Source organism: Hevea brasiliensis, chromosome 1 (genome assembly GCF_030052815.1).
Source record: "Hevea brasiliensis isolate MT/VB/25A 57/8 chromosome 1, ASM3005281v1, whole genome shotgun sequence".
In the NCBI taxonomy this organism is placed as follows: domain Eukaryota; kingdom Viridiplantae; phylum Streptophyta; class Magnoliopsida; order Malpighiales; family Euphorbiaceae; genus Hevea; species Hevea brasiliensis.
Genome location: NC_079493.1, coordinates 110,327,836 through 110,342,046, shown reverse-complemented (window position 1 = coordinate 110,342,046; position 14,211 = coordinate 110,327,836). Strand labels below are relative to the sequence as shown.

At 30.7% G+C, this 14,211-nt stretch overlaps 1 protein-coding gene across 3 annotated transcripts; it reads left to right on the top strand.

The window, feature by feature from the left end:
• The first annotated feature begins 4,177 nt into the window (after nucleotides 1–4,177).
• On the top strand, nucleotides 4,178–11,527 carry LOC110647781 (protein CHROMATIN REMODELING 35). 3 transcript variants are annotated; one of them, XM_021801760.2, is made up of 7 exons: nucleotides 4,178–4,400; nucleotides 4,503–4,565; nucleotides 5,042–5,484; nucleotides 6,270–6,455; nucleotides 8,016–8,174; nucleotides 9,443–11,193; nucleotides 11,283–11,527. In XM_021801760.2, exons 2-7 carry the CDS (start codon nucleotides 4,529–4,531, stop codon nucleotides 11,284–11,286), a joined length of 2,580 nt encoding a protein of 859 aa, XP_021657452.2. In that variant the 5' UTR covers nucleotides 4,178–4,400; nucleotides 4,503–4,528; the 3' UTR covers nucleotides 11,287–11,527. The 3 variants fall into 3 exon arrangements, with proteins under 3 accessions (XP_021657452.2, XP_021657451.2, XP_021657453.2); XM_021801759.2 differs by having other exon boundaries at nucleotides 4,197–4,400; nucleotides 5,039–5,484; XM_021801761.2 differs by having other exon boundaries at nucleotides 4,198–4,400; nucleotides 5,175–5,484.
• The last annotated feature ends 2,684 nt before the right edge of the window (nucleotides 11,528–14,211 follow it).

The window sequence follows — 14,211 nt, the reverse complement described above, 5'->3', positions numbered from 1 at the left end:
TGGTTTGATCAAGCAATTAAGAAGCACAATGAAAAGGTCAAGAGGATTGGTTAAGGAAGTAAAGTGGTAAAAACAATTGGCCAATGGGCTTAAGCATTAGATGGCTTAGTTATCTAACCAAGCAACGACCATCCAAACGATGGTCAAATTTAGCTAAATAGCTCGAATAACTCAAGTAAGTAATCAGCGAGGATCATTCAGATGATGATGGGCATACTCACCAAGAATCTCAATATCACAACCAAATAATATGAGATTCTCTGTACCACCTACAACAGCTATAAAGGTTTTTGTATGTAAATACCATAATAGTACCATAAGTTAGGTACACTTACTTTACTTAAATTAATTACATCGTTCCATTATCTTTACTCTCACTTTCTCTAAGCAATCCATTAACTTGAGTATCGGAGTAGTTCGTCATAAGCAGTCGACCTCACCCATTGTTTGTTTTGTAAGCTGACATCATGACCAAGATGGTCAAAGAAACTCACGACAATATCACTAATAAATTAAATAATCTATTTTTAAAATGCAAGAATTCAAATGTTAATAATAATAAAACTTATGGATTAAAATAGTAAATTATCCTACCTATAAAATGAACCAACTTTAATTGTAAGATACTCCAAAACAACTGAGAGACAAGGGTACTAGACCCAATTCACTGAGTCACTTGCCTCTCTTAAGGAACCATAGCTATATATCAGCCGTTTGATAGATGGACACCAATTTGACTTTTTACTTACCTTAATCACCCTCTGTTATATTAAAAATAACAAAATGAACAATCGTGGATCTTATCATACTCTTTCACTTGTGAAATTAGGGTTTTGAAGAGTAAAACAAAGTTTCTTTTTGATAAATTCGATGACGGTTAATTTGATAGAGAAGAATGTTGATTTTGAACATGGAGAATTTGATGAAAGAAAATGAAGAACAGTAAAAGGATAATAGGAAGAAAGAAGCACAAGAGATTTAGAGTTTATTTTGTTTCTCTTTTCTTTATTTTTTAAATGATTAAGATTTTAGAATCTTGAAAATATATTTTAAATATAAAAAAAATATTTTATTCATTGATAATCTAATTTATTAATTTGTTTTAACAATAATTATTTAACATTGTTAAAATTAGATTTAATTAGCTTAAATTAAATTGTAAGGGCTTAAATTGACTTCATATAAAGGTTGGAGGCTAAATTATTGATGGGCAAGCATTTGCTTCTAATCATTATATGCATTCCTACACAGTCATCACAATCTTCCTCTTAGTAGACATCACATGGTAAGTTTAGCATTGACATTGTATGGGCCTTATCAAATTCCTCCCTCGTTTTGTTTTCTTTTAAAATTATTATTAAAGTTAGATATTAAAAAATACTTACTTAAATATGTTAATTAGAATATTAAAAATTAAATTTAATATATTTAATTTATAAAAATATTAAAATAATAACACAATTTCTCTCAACAATATTTAAAATATTTTTTTTTTTTGTAAAAAATAATATTTTATCATAAAATCCATGTCAAACACAGTGATGGTAACAGATTAGCTATTTTTTTATATTTATTCGACCGACTCTAATTTGATGAGTTTAAGTAGTATATAATTGAGTTTGAGATATATTCAGATTTTTGCATTACCCATTACTCGAACAAGTTTTATATTAATAATTACCCTTCTTTTCATTGAGGAAAATGGAGTGAAGGAAAAATAAAGATTATTTCTCAAAAGTTTACCGTTTAGACACTAAATAAAGGAGATAAAGGAGAAAAAAATGAAGAAAATAGAAGAAAAATTTTATTTTTCAAATCTTTTAATTGACTAAAACATTTATCTTCAAATTAAAGTGAAATGGAGAAAAATATGAGAATAAATATATTATTTATATTAAAATTATATAAATGTCTTTAAATATAAAAAAGGAGGATATAATAATTATTTTCCCTTTATTCTTTTAAGAGAAAAATTATATATTTTTTTATATTCTAATAATATATCTAAATAATATAAAAAATTGTCTTTTTACTTATTATTTTATATTCAAATTTTCTTATTTTCTTATATTCAAAAATATGAGAATAAATATATTATTTATATTAAAATTACATAAATTGTCTTTTTACTTATGATCCAAAACAAAAGGTTAGTTTATCCTCATGTCCAGATGTTGATCTGGCCTCTCGTTTAAGGGCCTTTTTTGCAATGAGGAAAAAGGAGAGAAAAATGGTAGGAAATGAAAAAAAAAAAAAGAAGGAAAAATCAATTACCTGTTGAAAGGAAAAAGGAAGAAATGACATTAAAAGTCTAAAATTCCCCTATTACAAAAGAAAGAAAAAAAATTATGAGTATTTATGTGAAAAGAATATTTTGAATTATTTTATTTTTGTAGTCAATTTGAGAAAAAAAAAAAAGAAAACAGTGTTAGTTTTTCTAGTTTCCTTTTAAGTTTTTTTCCTCTAAATTAATTTTTAATTTATTTTATTTTTTAATTTTATAAACTATTTTATTTTAATTTTAATTTTAATTTCAAATCAAAAGTATGCATAATTAAAATATTTATTCAAATATATATAGCAAAACATGTATTTGATGTGAGAATAAATTATTATTCAATTGGTATATATTTTACTATAAGTAAAATTAAATTATAAATAACTATATTAAATAAAAATTATTTAATTATGAAATTATATTAAAAATAATCTATCATGCTATTTAACTATAAAATTATATCATACTATTCAGTTTAATTACTTTTTAATATAATTTTATTTATTTAATGTGAACATAATAATAAAAACATAATAATTTTATCTCATCAACTTTTTTTCCTCAAATATGAAAAATACATAAATTATTTTTTCTCTTTTTTTTTTTTTCTACAGAAACTCCGGTTAGATAAACAGAGCATATTAGCTTAGTAGATAGAAAGAAAAAAAGGGATAAACTTAAACTGACTTGGAGGAGAGTATTATAACATGACTTAAAAGCATCATATATTTCTGAAGGTTTCTCCAAAATCGTTTAGAATGGATAAAGAGAATTCATATACTCGATCACAAACTCTTGGGATAAAGGTTTAGTTGAGTTGAGTTGATTTTTTTTTATATAAAAAGATTTATAAGGAAATAATAATAATTTTTTCCATAAAAATTTTATTTTTCTTACAATTTCATTTACTTTTCCTTTCATTACTTTCTTTTTTACAAAATATGCTCTAAATATTTTTTTTTAATTAAGTTTTTCCCTTTTTACATGGAAAAAATTTTATAAGAAAATAATAATTTTTTTACCATAAAGATTATATTTTCCTTACAATTTCATTTATTTTTCCTTCTATTACTTTCCTTTTTAAAAAATATGTTTTAATTGTTTCCTTTCTAATTAAGTCTGTTCTGTCCCTTATGGCTTTCCCTGTTTCTATGCTTAATGATTTTGTACAATTGTTTTCTTTTGAAATAATTGGAGTTTGTGTAATTTATTATTTTATTTGAGTGAAATTTTGGGTTTTATTATATTGTGTTATTTGTGATTTTTTAATCACAATTAATAATTTCCATTGATTTTTTTTTATAAAAAATTCAATGTATAAAAAAAATTTAAATCAAATTAAACTGAAAAAAAATTAATGCATACCTGATACAATGGAGTCTCTTAAAATAAAAAAAATATTAAAAATAATATTACAAATAAAATATTTAAAATATATATTTATTTTCAGTATCATTATAATATGATAATTGAACGTATTTATATTTTTAATTAAATAAATTTCAATATTTTTTATTTAAAAATAAATTATCAAAATTTCAAACCATATTTTTTGAGTTAAAATACCTTCATACTCAGAATATTTTTACAAGCAACAAGTTCAATTTACATAATTAAGTTATTAAATTATAAAATATGTGCAATATTCTCGAACAGGAGCAGCATTATTCCACTCTGAAACAAGAGCAGAGTAGTCCTGATATCCAAACATAGAATTGTAGAAATGTGGGACGCCTCGCGTGACGAAGAAGTGTTGTAGGCTGTAGCAAACATTCACTGCGTCCGAGCACTATTTTACCATTACCTGTCTATCCACGTGGAAACTGTTTATTAGACCACGTTTCATTATGGCTGCTTGAGCCAATTAAACTCTTCCACTTATTACAAGATGCAGTTGAAAAAGCATGGGTAATATTCAAGCAAGTGTTGCTTTGTTGCGATCAGCTCCAAGTCCCAAACTCCTGAGGCAACAAAGAGCATACTCACCGACGAAAAGAGGATTGATTAGGAAAAGATTGATAAATGCGAATGTGATTTAATTACGCTTCAAAAATCGCTGAGTTCGCTTGTCGATTGAATTTAGGTTTTCGATTCTCGGTGTGGTTTTGAGTTGTCTGCAGTGGTCAGTATCACTGTATCAGTATGGTTTTTTTTTTTTTTTTTCTACGAATTTGTTTTGCTGGAATTTGGTTTTGTTTTGCTCAATTTGTTTCTTTGTTTGTAGTTTTAAAGCTTTGATTTGGGTTGTCAATGGAGACTACTTTGACTGTTCACAAGATTCCTAGTGGTACTTTCTCTTTCTCTCGCTTGCTGTTTTCGTGTGTAAAAGTTGTGTGCGTTTATTTGTTATTTAGGGATTTCATGATGATGGAGCATTTGCATGCACCTATTTTGTTAGTTGTACAAATAGGGTGTGGTAGCCCTTTCCCAAGAACTCAAAATTTTTAAGGAATTGGGAGTTGGGTGCAAAATTTTGTTTTTATATTAACTTGTGGTTATTAAGTGCTTTTTTTTTTAATTTCTGTACAGATACTAAAATGTAGATGTTTAACTTCTTAATTTGTGTGGTTGATTGATTTAAATCAATCACCAGAGTAAAATCTATAACTTCTTAAATTGTTCAGAGTGTACTAGTTCCCTTTTGATGTTCCCTTTTACTGTTGTTTTCCTTTGTGCTTTGTTGTAAGAAAAATGTAGCAGTTTAACTAAGCTATCCGATTTTGTAACTGCTTTCCATTGTAATTCTGTGTTTGATGTTAGCAGAGTCATTTTCCAAGGGACACAAAAGGATAAAACTATCTGACGATGGTGTTAAATGTGGTAGCGTTATTGATTATTCTGATCCTTTTGCCATATCTAGCTTCATAGATAAGTTGGATTCTGGTAAATATGGCAGTGTTACAAGTGACATTGAAGCTCTCATTTCTCGGAGGCTTCAAGTGCTCGGCCCTTATTTGAAGAAGTATCCTATGCTTTCAACTATCTTATTTGATGGGAAAGAGAAGCTCAGTGAAGATGCTTCAAGGCCGCAAGAAAATGTTATTGATTTGGAGGATGAGAGTGTTACAAACAATCCTCCAACAACCCCAAGACCTGTTGTGATTTTGGATTCAGATGATGAAGATGATGGAGATCGTAGGTCGATTTATCCCTTCCAGGAGGTTGTCTTGCCAAGGTCCACCGGGCAATTAATTGCAGACCCACCAGTAAGTTCCTATTACATATGTAATTTTGAAGTTGTGTGCTTGAAAATGCGACTAATGTTAAAAAGACGAATACAACTCAACTAATTAGTAATGATAAAAAGATTAAATGTATTCAACAAGTATTGATCCCAATCTAGCTGGGTTTGCTACTTAGGTTATTTTCCTCTATGGCTCTATACGACTTTGTTTAGGGCTACATCTATAGAATTAATCCTATTAACATGTATGCAACTATGCATGTCTGATGTATAATTTTTTTTTTTGTTAATAGTGTTACAACAAGATGTGCTCTATTGATGAATCCTATGGCTGGTCTTCTTTGTATGGAAGTGGATGATTCTTGATTTGCTGACTAAGTTGCTCATCTGCTGTCTGCATGTGTAAAGAGCAGAAATTAGTATTTATATGGGTGCTTTCTAAGACAACTGCTTCCTCTTTGAGGTGTCAGTGAATGTAAATGGATTTTGACAAGTTACATTTAGGGTGTCTTTTGATTCCATTACTTAACATTGCCTGGTAGTTAGGGAGACATTTCATGTAAAGAGGCTAGGATTTCTTGTCTTGCTTGTGAAGGGAGTCACCTTAATTTAACTGATGAACCATCCTCGAAGAGGATAGGTGGGTTATATAAAACACCACATGTATCAAATGGTGGAAAAATAGACACTACCATGTTTTATTTTCTTTTGTTCTTATTGTGTTTATTTCATTTCTTTCACTATGATTTTATACTTAATTGTTCTAATGTCATTTTTGGTTTATCTGAATGGTTTATATGTATTCAGATTCGGACCTATGCTGAGAGAAAAAATCATGAAAAGTTAGTGAGTTTGGCTGGTGAAACCAAGATGACAGATAAAGGTGTTTTTGTTGGTGCAGAGGAGTTTGATGATAATGATCTATCCAAAAGAGAAGATGATGGTCTTGGAGATATTTGGAATGAAATGTCACTGGCATTGGAATGTTCTAAGGTACTTATTTATGGGAAACAAAACTGGAGGTTTAAAAGAAAAAGTAATTGACTGTAACTATTTCATGACCATCATGTTTAAGGTCTAGCTCAGACTACAGTGGATATAACTATGATATAACAGATTCATGTTTAAGTTTCCTAACTTAACTCTATTAACTCAATGCTTGGTTCCATGTTGTTCTGTTTTCTAGGCAGATTCTGGTTTCATTATAAATTTTATCACTATTTAGATTTAAGCTTGGATCTTCTAGAAACACGCACGCACGCATATATATATAGATATGTCTTGACCCAATCTGCATGACCAAAAGTCACCCCACAACACAAAGCCCAAAATGACCAGACCCATTCAACCCGAATTTTGACCCGAAAATGAAATCAATAACTTTTTTGGATAAAAATTGATAGTGTGGCCTGAAATGACCCACAACCAGCAAATCGACCTGAATCTAATTCAAAAATTCCTTTTGTATGGTGATCCGATTAGAAACCTTAATGACCAAAACCTGCTTGACCCAACCTGTTTGCCACTTCTATATATATATATAGGGTTGCATGTTCTTGGCTTTTCTTCTTGACTTCTTGTTTATTTAAGAGAAAAGAGAAAAAGATAGTTTAGCAAAAGGTAGTGATCTAAATATCTGATTGTGAAAAGAAAAATAATGTAAATGACCAGTTGATTATTATGGAAGTAGCTATGAACAGTTAAGGTAAAGTAATATATTGGCTCAAAGTAGTTAAAACTCATACTAAGATTTATAGATCTTTCGGTGTAGAATGACTAGGGGAAATTTTGTTCTCAGAGATTAGGGCTGGGGTTTTAGAACTCAAGAATTATGGCTTAAATTGTAACTTGGCAGGTCTGGTTAAATTAAAGAGAAAATTAAGCAAGCAAGACAAAACTCTTAGCCTCGTGGTAGGAGGATCTAGGACTCACTCCTATCAAGAAAGCCTCACACTTTCTGGGTTATAATTGCATCACACTGCTCAAAGAAGTTATATTGCTGGAATTTATTCACTGGAAACTGAATAATAAAACATTACATGCTTAGGTGTTTATAGACTTAAGATGAATCCTAACCCTTTTAGGACTTGAACCCCAAATATAAAACTAAAATTAACTACTAGACTTGTTTTAGGACTCTGTGCTAAGACTCAAAATGAAGGACCCAAGAAAATTTAGCTCAGTCCATTCCAGAAAATTATTACTTAATTCCCCTGATTATTAAAAATTCCTGAGCTACTGAACTGTGAACAATAGCCTGCCAAATCATTAATAGGATTCCCATATGGAGTTCCCTTACTGTTTGCATCATTTTTATTTTATTCTTTGAATCATTCATGTTGCAGAAGTTCCTTTCTTATTTGTATTATTTTTATACACCACCTAGCTTAAGGGATAGAATTCACTAATGACTCTTGATAATTTTGCTTTATTTGTTTGTTTTAGACCTTCTTTTTCGTTTGTCAGAACTAGTAATTTCAAATTTTGGTTTGAAGAATATTCCTTTCAATGTTCTTTTTGTTTTCATATATGATTTTCCACTGTTTTTTGTAGGATGTTGCTGAATATTCGTCATCTGATGAATACATGCAAGAAGATGAAGAATATTGTGATCACTCTTTTGTTTTGAAGGATGATCTTGGTTATGTTTGTCGCATTTGTGGGGTTATTGAGAGAGGAATTGAGACCATAATTGAGGTTCAGTTTAACAAAGTAAGGTCATCATTTCTGTATTCTTGTTGATCTCATGATGCAATACTTTTAGTTCTCAATCTTGATGAGTTTTATCCACGTATATGAAGTTGAAATGCCAAGTAATGCATCTGTACTAAGTTAATTGTGTTATTTAAGTAATACACTCTGTTCTTTGTGTTTCTATTCTTATTATTATTACTTTTCCTGGTTAAGGAGGCATCCTATGCTAGTTGAGACCGAATAGTGGCCCTAGTGCATGAGGTCGTCTGTTTATGCACAGAGCAGGCAATAAACTGGACTAATCATTATGGTGGCTATGAAGGGATTATGGTAGGAATTCAAATATAGGTTGGGGCTTCAAATTTGGGTTGTCTTACTGTGCTCTTTAAACAAATTATCCTTACATAACCTTTGCTTTTCTTGGAGATTTCAGCGTGGACATTCAGATATTTTACTTATTAACTGAACCTAATATCTTTACTTTTTTAAGCATTGTATGGCACTTTGTGATACCATGAGGAGCTTTTTGAAAAAGAAAAATTCCTGCTGTATGGCAAGATAGCTTTTTTAAAAAAAACTGGGCATATCAGTAAGCATGTTTGGTTTCTATTTTCGTCATTATAAATTTCTTCATCAAATTGCTATACTACATCATACAATATGATCTATTGGTTGCCTTTTGAAATGTGAACTTATCTAAATTTGCCATTGACTGATGTCTGGAATTGTGATCAAATATGCTCAAACTAATTGACGAAATATGCTTCAAGTATTCACCACATCAACTTAGTGACAAGGTTCTTCAATGCAAAGTCCAGATCTTGGCATTGGAGATCAAGTCTTGACTTCATATAAACATATATAAGTAACATGAGAAACATTCTCTCAACTAAAGGCAATGATGAGCAAAAGTAAAGCATGGAATATCAAGCTCGTGAGTGAGGGAAATTTGGTGTATTTCAGTAATTAGCATTTGATTGGCCTTGTGTCCTCCCAATTTTCTAAGTGTTTTGCATTCTCTTTGTGTTCTCCCAATTTTGTAGTTGAAATGTTTTATCATTTTTGCTATGAATGTAGATTTTAAGTGGAACCTTGTCAAATTCCTGTGCTCTCTGGAATTATTACTTTTGCATGTTTTCTTTTCCTTTTTCTCTATTGACCAATTTTATATATTGTTTGGTATGTTGCAACATTTGCACATATCATGTACTTGGGATTTTGTTGTCTTAGCTAATTGCTGGTTGTCTGGAATTCTTTTTTGACTTTGATTTTTCATCTCGTTTCAGAAAAAGAGTACACGAACATATGCATCAGAGTCTCGGAATGCCAAGGACAGAGATTCAAATGAGATGGTTGGAATTGAATTATCTGAGGAAGATTTGATGGTGACTGACATCTCTGCTCATCCAAGGCACATGAAGCAAATGAAACCTCATCAGGTGGAAGGTTTCAATTTCCTTCGAAGTAACCTTGTGGTTGATAATCCTGGGGGCTGCATCATGGCCCATGCTCCTGGATCTGGAAAGACATTCATGATCATCAGTTTCATGCAAAGTTTCCTAGCCAAATATCCACATGCTAGACCACTAGTGGTGCTTCCAAAAGGAATTTTAGCCACATGGAAAAAGGAGTTTCAGACATGGCAAGTTGAGGATATTCCACTGCATGACTTTTATAGTGTGAAAGCAGACAGTCGTATGCAGCAACTGGAAGTCTTGAAACAGTGGGTGGAGCATAAGAGTATCCTTTTCTTAGGGTACAAACAATTCTCCTCTATTGTTTGTGATGATGTAAACAATAAGGTTGCAGCTAGTTGTCAAGAAATATTGCTCAAGCGACCTACAATTCTGATTTTGGATGAAGGTCACACTCCTAGGAATGAGAATACTGACGTTCTGCAGTCACTTGCTAAGGTGCAGACACCTCGGAAGGTGGTGCTTTCTGGCACCCTTTACCAAAATCATGTCAAGGAGGTATTCAATATATTGAATCTCGTTCGTCCAAAGTTTCTGAGATTGGATACTTCCCGGGCCATTGTTAAGCGTATTATGAGCAAGGTACAGTTCCATGGGGTGAAGAAGCATCTCAAAACTGGGGAAACAGTTTTCTTTGACTTGGTTGAGCACTCATTGCAGAAAGATCAAGATTTTAGAAGGAAAGTGAGTATCATACAGGATCTTAGAGAGATGACCAGTAAGGTCCTTCATTATTACAAAGGAGATTTCTTGGATGAGCTCCCTGGTCTTGTTGATTTCACCGTAGTGGTCAAGCTTAGTTCTAGACAAAAGCAAGAAGTTGAGAAATTGAAGAAGAAGTGGGCTAGGAAATTCAAGAGAAGTTCTGTTGGGAGTGCTGTTTATATGCACCCAAATTTGTACAATATCTCTGAAAATTCTGACTTGACTGATGATAAAATGGATGGGTTTTTGGAGGAATTAAATGTGAGAGACGGAGCAAAATCAAAATTCTTTCTTAATATGTTGAACTTATGTGACTCAGCTGGGGAAAAGCTGTTGGTTTTCAGTCAGTATCTGACACCATTAAAATTTTTGGAGAGACTGACAGTGAAAGTGAAGGGTTGGTTGCTGGGAAGAGAAATTTTTGTGATCTCCGGTGAATCAAGTTCTGATCACCGGGAGTGGTCTATGGAACGATTTAACAATTCAACCGAAGCAAAAGTGTTCTTTGGATCTATTAAGGCATGTGGAGAGGGAATTTCTTTGGTTGGGGCATCCCGCGTTCTTATTTTGGATGTTCATCTGAATCCTTCAGTTACTCGGCAAGCTATAGGGCGTGCATTCCGTCCAGGCCAAAAGAAGAAAGTCTATGCTTATAGATTGGTTGCTGCCGATTCACCTGAAGAGGAAGATCATAGTGCTTGTTTCAGGAAGGAAGCTATTGCAAAAATGTGGTTTGAATGGAATGAGTACTGTGGTTATCAGGATTTTGAGGTGGAGACTGTTGACCTGAAAGAGTGCGGTGATCCCTTCTTGGAAAGCCCGCTATTGGGTGAAGATGTGAGGGAACTGTACAAAAGGTTAGCACACTCATCTATACTTGTTCTATTGTATTCCCATTTACAGATCTCTCAATTGTTCTGCCTTGAATTTGTTTTCTATATTTCAGATAAAAACTGCAATGTGATGAGTTGCACGCTGGGGACATAAGAGAGGAATGAAATGTTGAGTTTGGGCTAACAGTCAAACTATAGAAGAACAGTGAAGAGATAAATTTTAGAAATTTTTTGTTTTTGTTTTTGTTTTCTAAACGTCAAATATTTGTAGGATCAATAATATTTTGTTAAATTCTGTAAAGTTCAAATTTAATTATTCTTCTTGGGAGCCAATTGGAAAGAAAGAATGTACACTGAAGCTAAGAATCTTGACCCTAGATTCACCGGTAACTTATATGTTTTGCCTAATTTTCACAAGTTTTAGTTAAATATCTTTATAAATATTAGCCTACGACCTACGCGACGGAGGTAGAAATTTAATTTAGGAGGGATCGTAATTTATAAAAATAATATATATAAAATAAATATAAAATATTTAAAATAAAACTAAACTAATAAAAATTAAATGAAATTGTTGTTAATTAAAATATAATGAATATTTAATATTAGAAATTATTAAATTTACAATATATTGATGATTTAAAATTAAAAAGATTATTAAATTTATTTTGAATTTAATTTTTTTAAAGTAATCATGAAAATAAATTTGATTAAAATTACAAATTAAATAAAATAAATGATATGGTTTTTGTGAAAGATTTTTTTTTAATTTAAGTATGATGAAATTATAACAATATAGACATTTTAACAATAGTAATAGAGAGATTTCAACGAGAAGGAAGTCATTAAAATTTTAAATTAATGAAAAGAATATGAAAAAAGCTGTGTTCAGACTTTCATTTGAAGATTTTATTTAATAATTTAAATTTTAAAGAATAAAAATTAGTGATTATGGTAAAATATAATTGATAAAGATTAAGAGATCAATATGCAATGATGTTTTTTATCATTTATTTTTAAAGGATTTGCTTTTCATTGTTAATGTCATTCTTTAAATAGGACACTAAAAAATATAAAGTTTTTTTATAAAATTATTAATAAACCTTTAAAAATTTTTTAAACATTGGACCTAGTGGCCAATCAAATCTAATAAGCAATAATATAAAATTAAGGGTGTACGGTTCTGATTCTGGTTTGGTTTCAGGAATTGAAATAGGAACCGAAGGTCAATTCTTTTGATTTTTTGGAACCGAAATCGGAATTGAATTTTGGTTTTGTTTCGATTCGATTCTTAATGCATTTAATTTTGGTTAGGTTCTATTCTCGGTTCCGATCCTACTTCTAGTTCCAGTTCCGATTCCTACATTCAAATTATTGTATTAATCTTAAAATAACAATAGCAATATCCAAATAAAATATCAATAATATAACATAAAATTGAACTAATAATTTTCACATAAAAATACATGATAATAATAAATATCTATAATAAGCCCCATTAATATTTCCATATTCCAAATTATAAAATAACAGCAAATTAGTATCAAAATTAAAAAAAAAAAACGTATTATAAAGTTTCACTCCCACATTTTTCGGAAAAAAAAAAAACAACAACTAGCCTCCACATTTCTTATAGCTACATTTTTCACATAAAAAGAACTTCTTCAAGCCTTGCTCCAATATGATGTCATCTTTATTTTCACACAATAAATATGTCAATAGATGAATAATTTGAATTAATTAAAGGTTGAAAAAATATCAAGTCAATTCACAACTCAGAATATTTAGCAATCCACTGTAGTTCTTGGAATAATAATATCCATAACTTTAGCATCTTGAATAATCTTTGAATTCCATTACATAAAAAAGAAAATAAGTCGAAAGAAAATAAATTTCAAACATTGAATAACTAAGATCATATAATAATTGTTGCAGTAATTATTCCTGACTCCTGACTTTCAAGCTCTTCAATCGATTCTTCAAGTTGGATACTTCTCAACCAATCTTAGTAAAAAATCAAGACCTCTATAGTAGTTGGAAACAAAGAACTCCTAAATTGATCCAAAGTCCTCCCTCCAATGCTAAATGCAGATTCAAAAGCCATAGTCGAACACTGAATAGCTAGAACATCCTTGGCAACCTTAAATAAAACTGAATACCTTACTAAATTCACCTTACGCCATAATAATAAATCAAAATCCAAAGTGAACTTCTCAGGAAGTTTTTCCCAATACCTATCCAACACAGATTCAGAAGCCAACTTTTGCTTCTTCATTTGAATAAAGTAATCATCAATGTTTTCATCTTCTTCCATCATTGGATTATCACAAATTTCAATATTAGCATTTTGACCAGAACCACTATCACCCATACATGCTTGATCATTTGAACTCATATATTCTTTCAGCATTTCTTTTAAAGCATTTAGCACTCTATCAACCTAGAGTTTGGCCTCACTTTCAGAATAATAAATAATGTATTTGGCTTTAATATAATTCAACTTGTATCTAGGGTCTAGGACAACTGTTACAAATAGCATCACATTTATCTTGTTTAATGGACCCCAATATTTGTTGAACTTTGCCTTCATTTGCTTGCCCATTTCAACTACTCTCTCATCTCCACTATTCTCACAATTATGCAATCCCTTTAAAATTTTGATGATCTCAGGGAAGTAAATGCTAGATTTGGAATACAAACACCTAGACAACTTGCAAGTGACGTCATAGAATTTCTTAAGGGATTTGCAAAGAATCCTAGCATTATGCCAATCAAATTCATTAGGCAACTCATCCCTAAATTCAACTTGAAATCAATTGTTTATATGCTCTAATCTATCAAAGGCTTTCTGATATGTTAATGCAGATTCCAACATCAAATATGTCAAATTCCATCTAGTTGGGCAATCTAATTGCAAAGATCATTAAGACTTGAGTCCTGCCAATTGACAACAATTCTTAAACATTTCAGAGCGTTGTGGATTGCTCCTTGTATCTTTCACCACATCCTTAATCCTTTTAATAGATCCTTGCACAGCGTCAA

Coding starts and splice junctions, on each gene's coding strand:
- LOC110647781 (XM_021801759.2), top strand. CDS start 4,529: ATGGAGACTACTTTGACTGTTCACAAGATTCCTAGTG. Junction 5,485..6,269: donor AATTAATTGCAGACCCACCA/GTAAGTTCCTAT, acceptor ATATGTATTCAG/ATTCGGACCTATGCTGAGAG. Junction 8,175..9,442: donor TTGAGGTTCAGTTTAACAAA/GTAAGGTCATCA, acceptor ATCTCGTTTCAG/AAAAAGAGTACACGAACATA.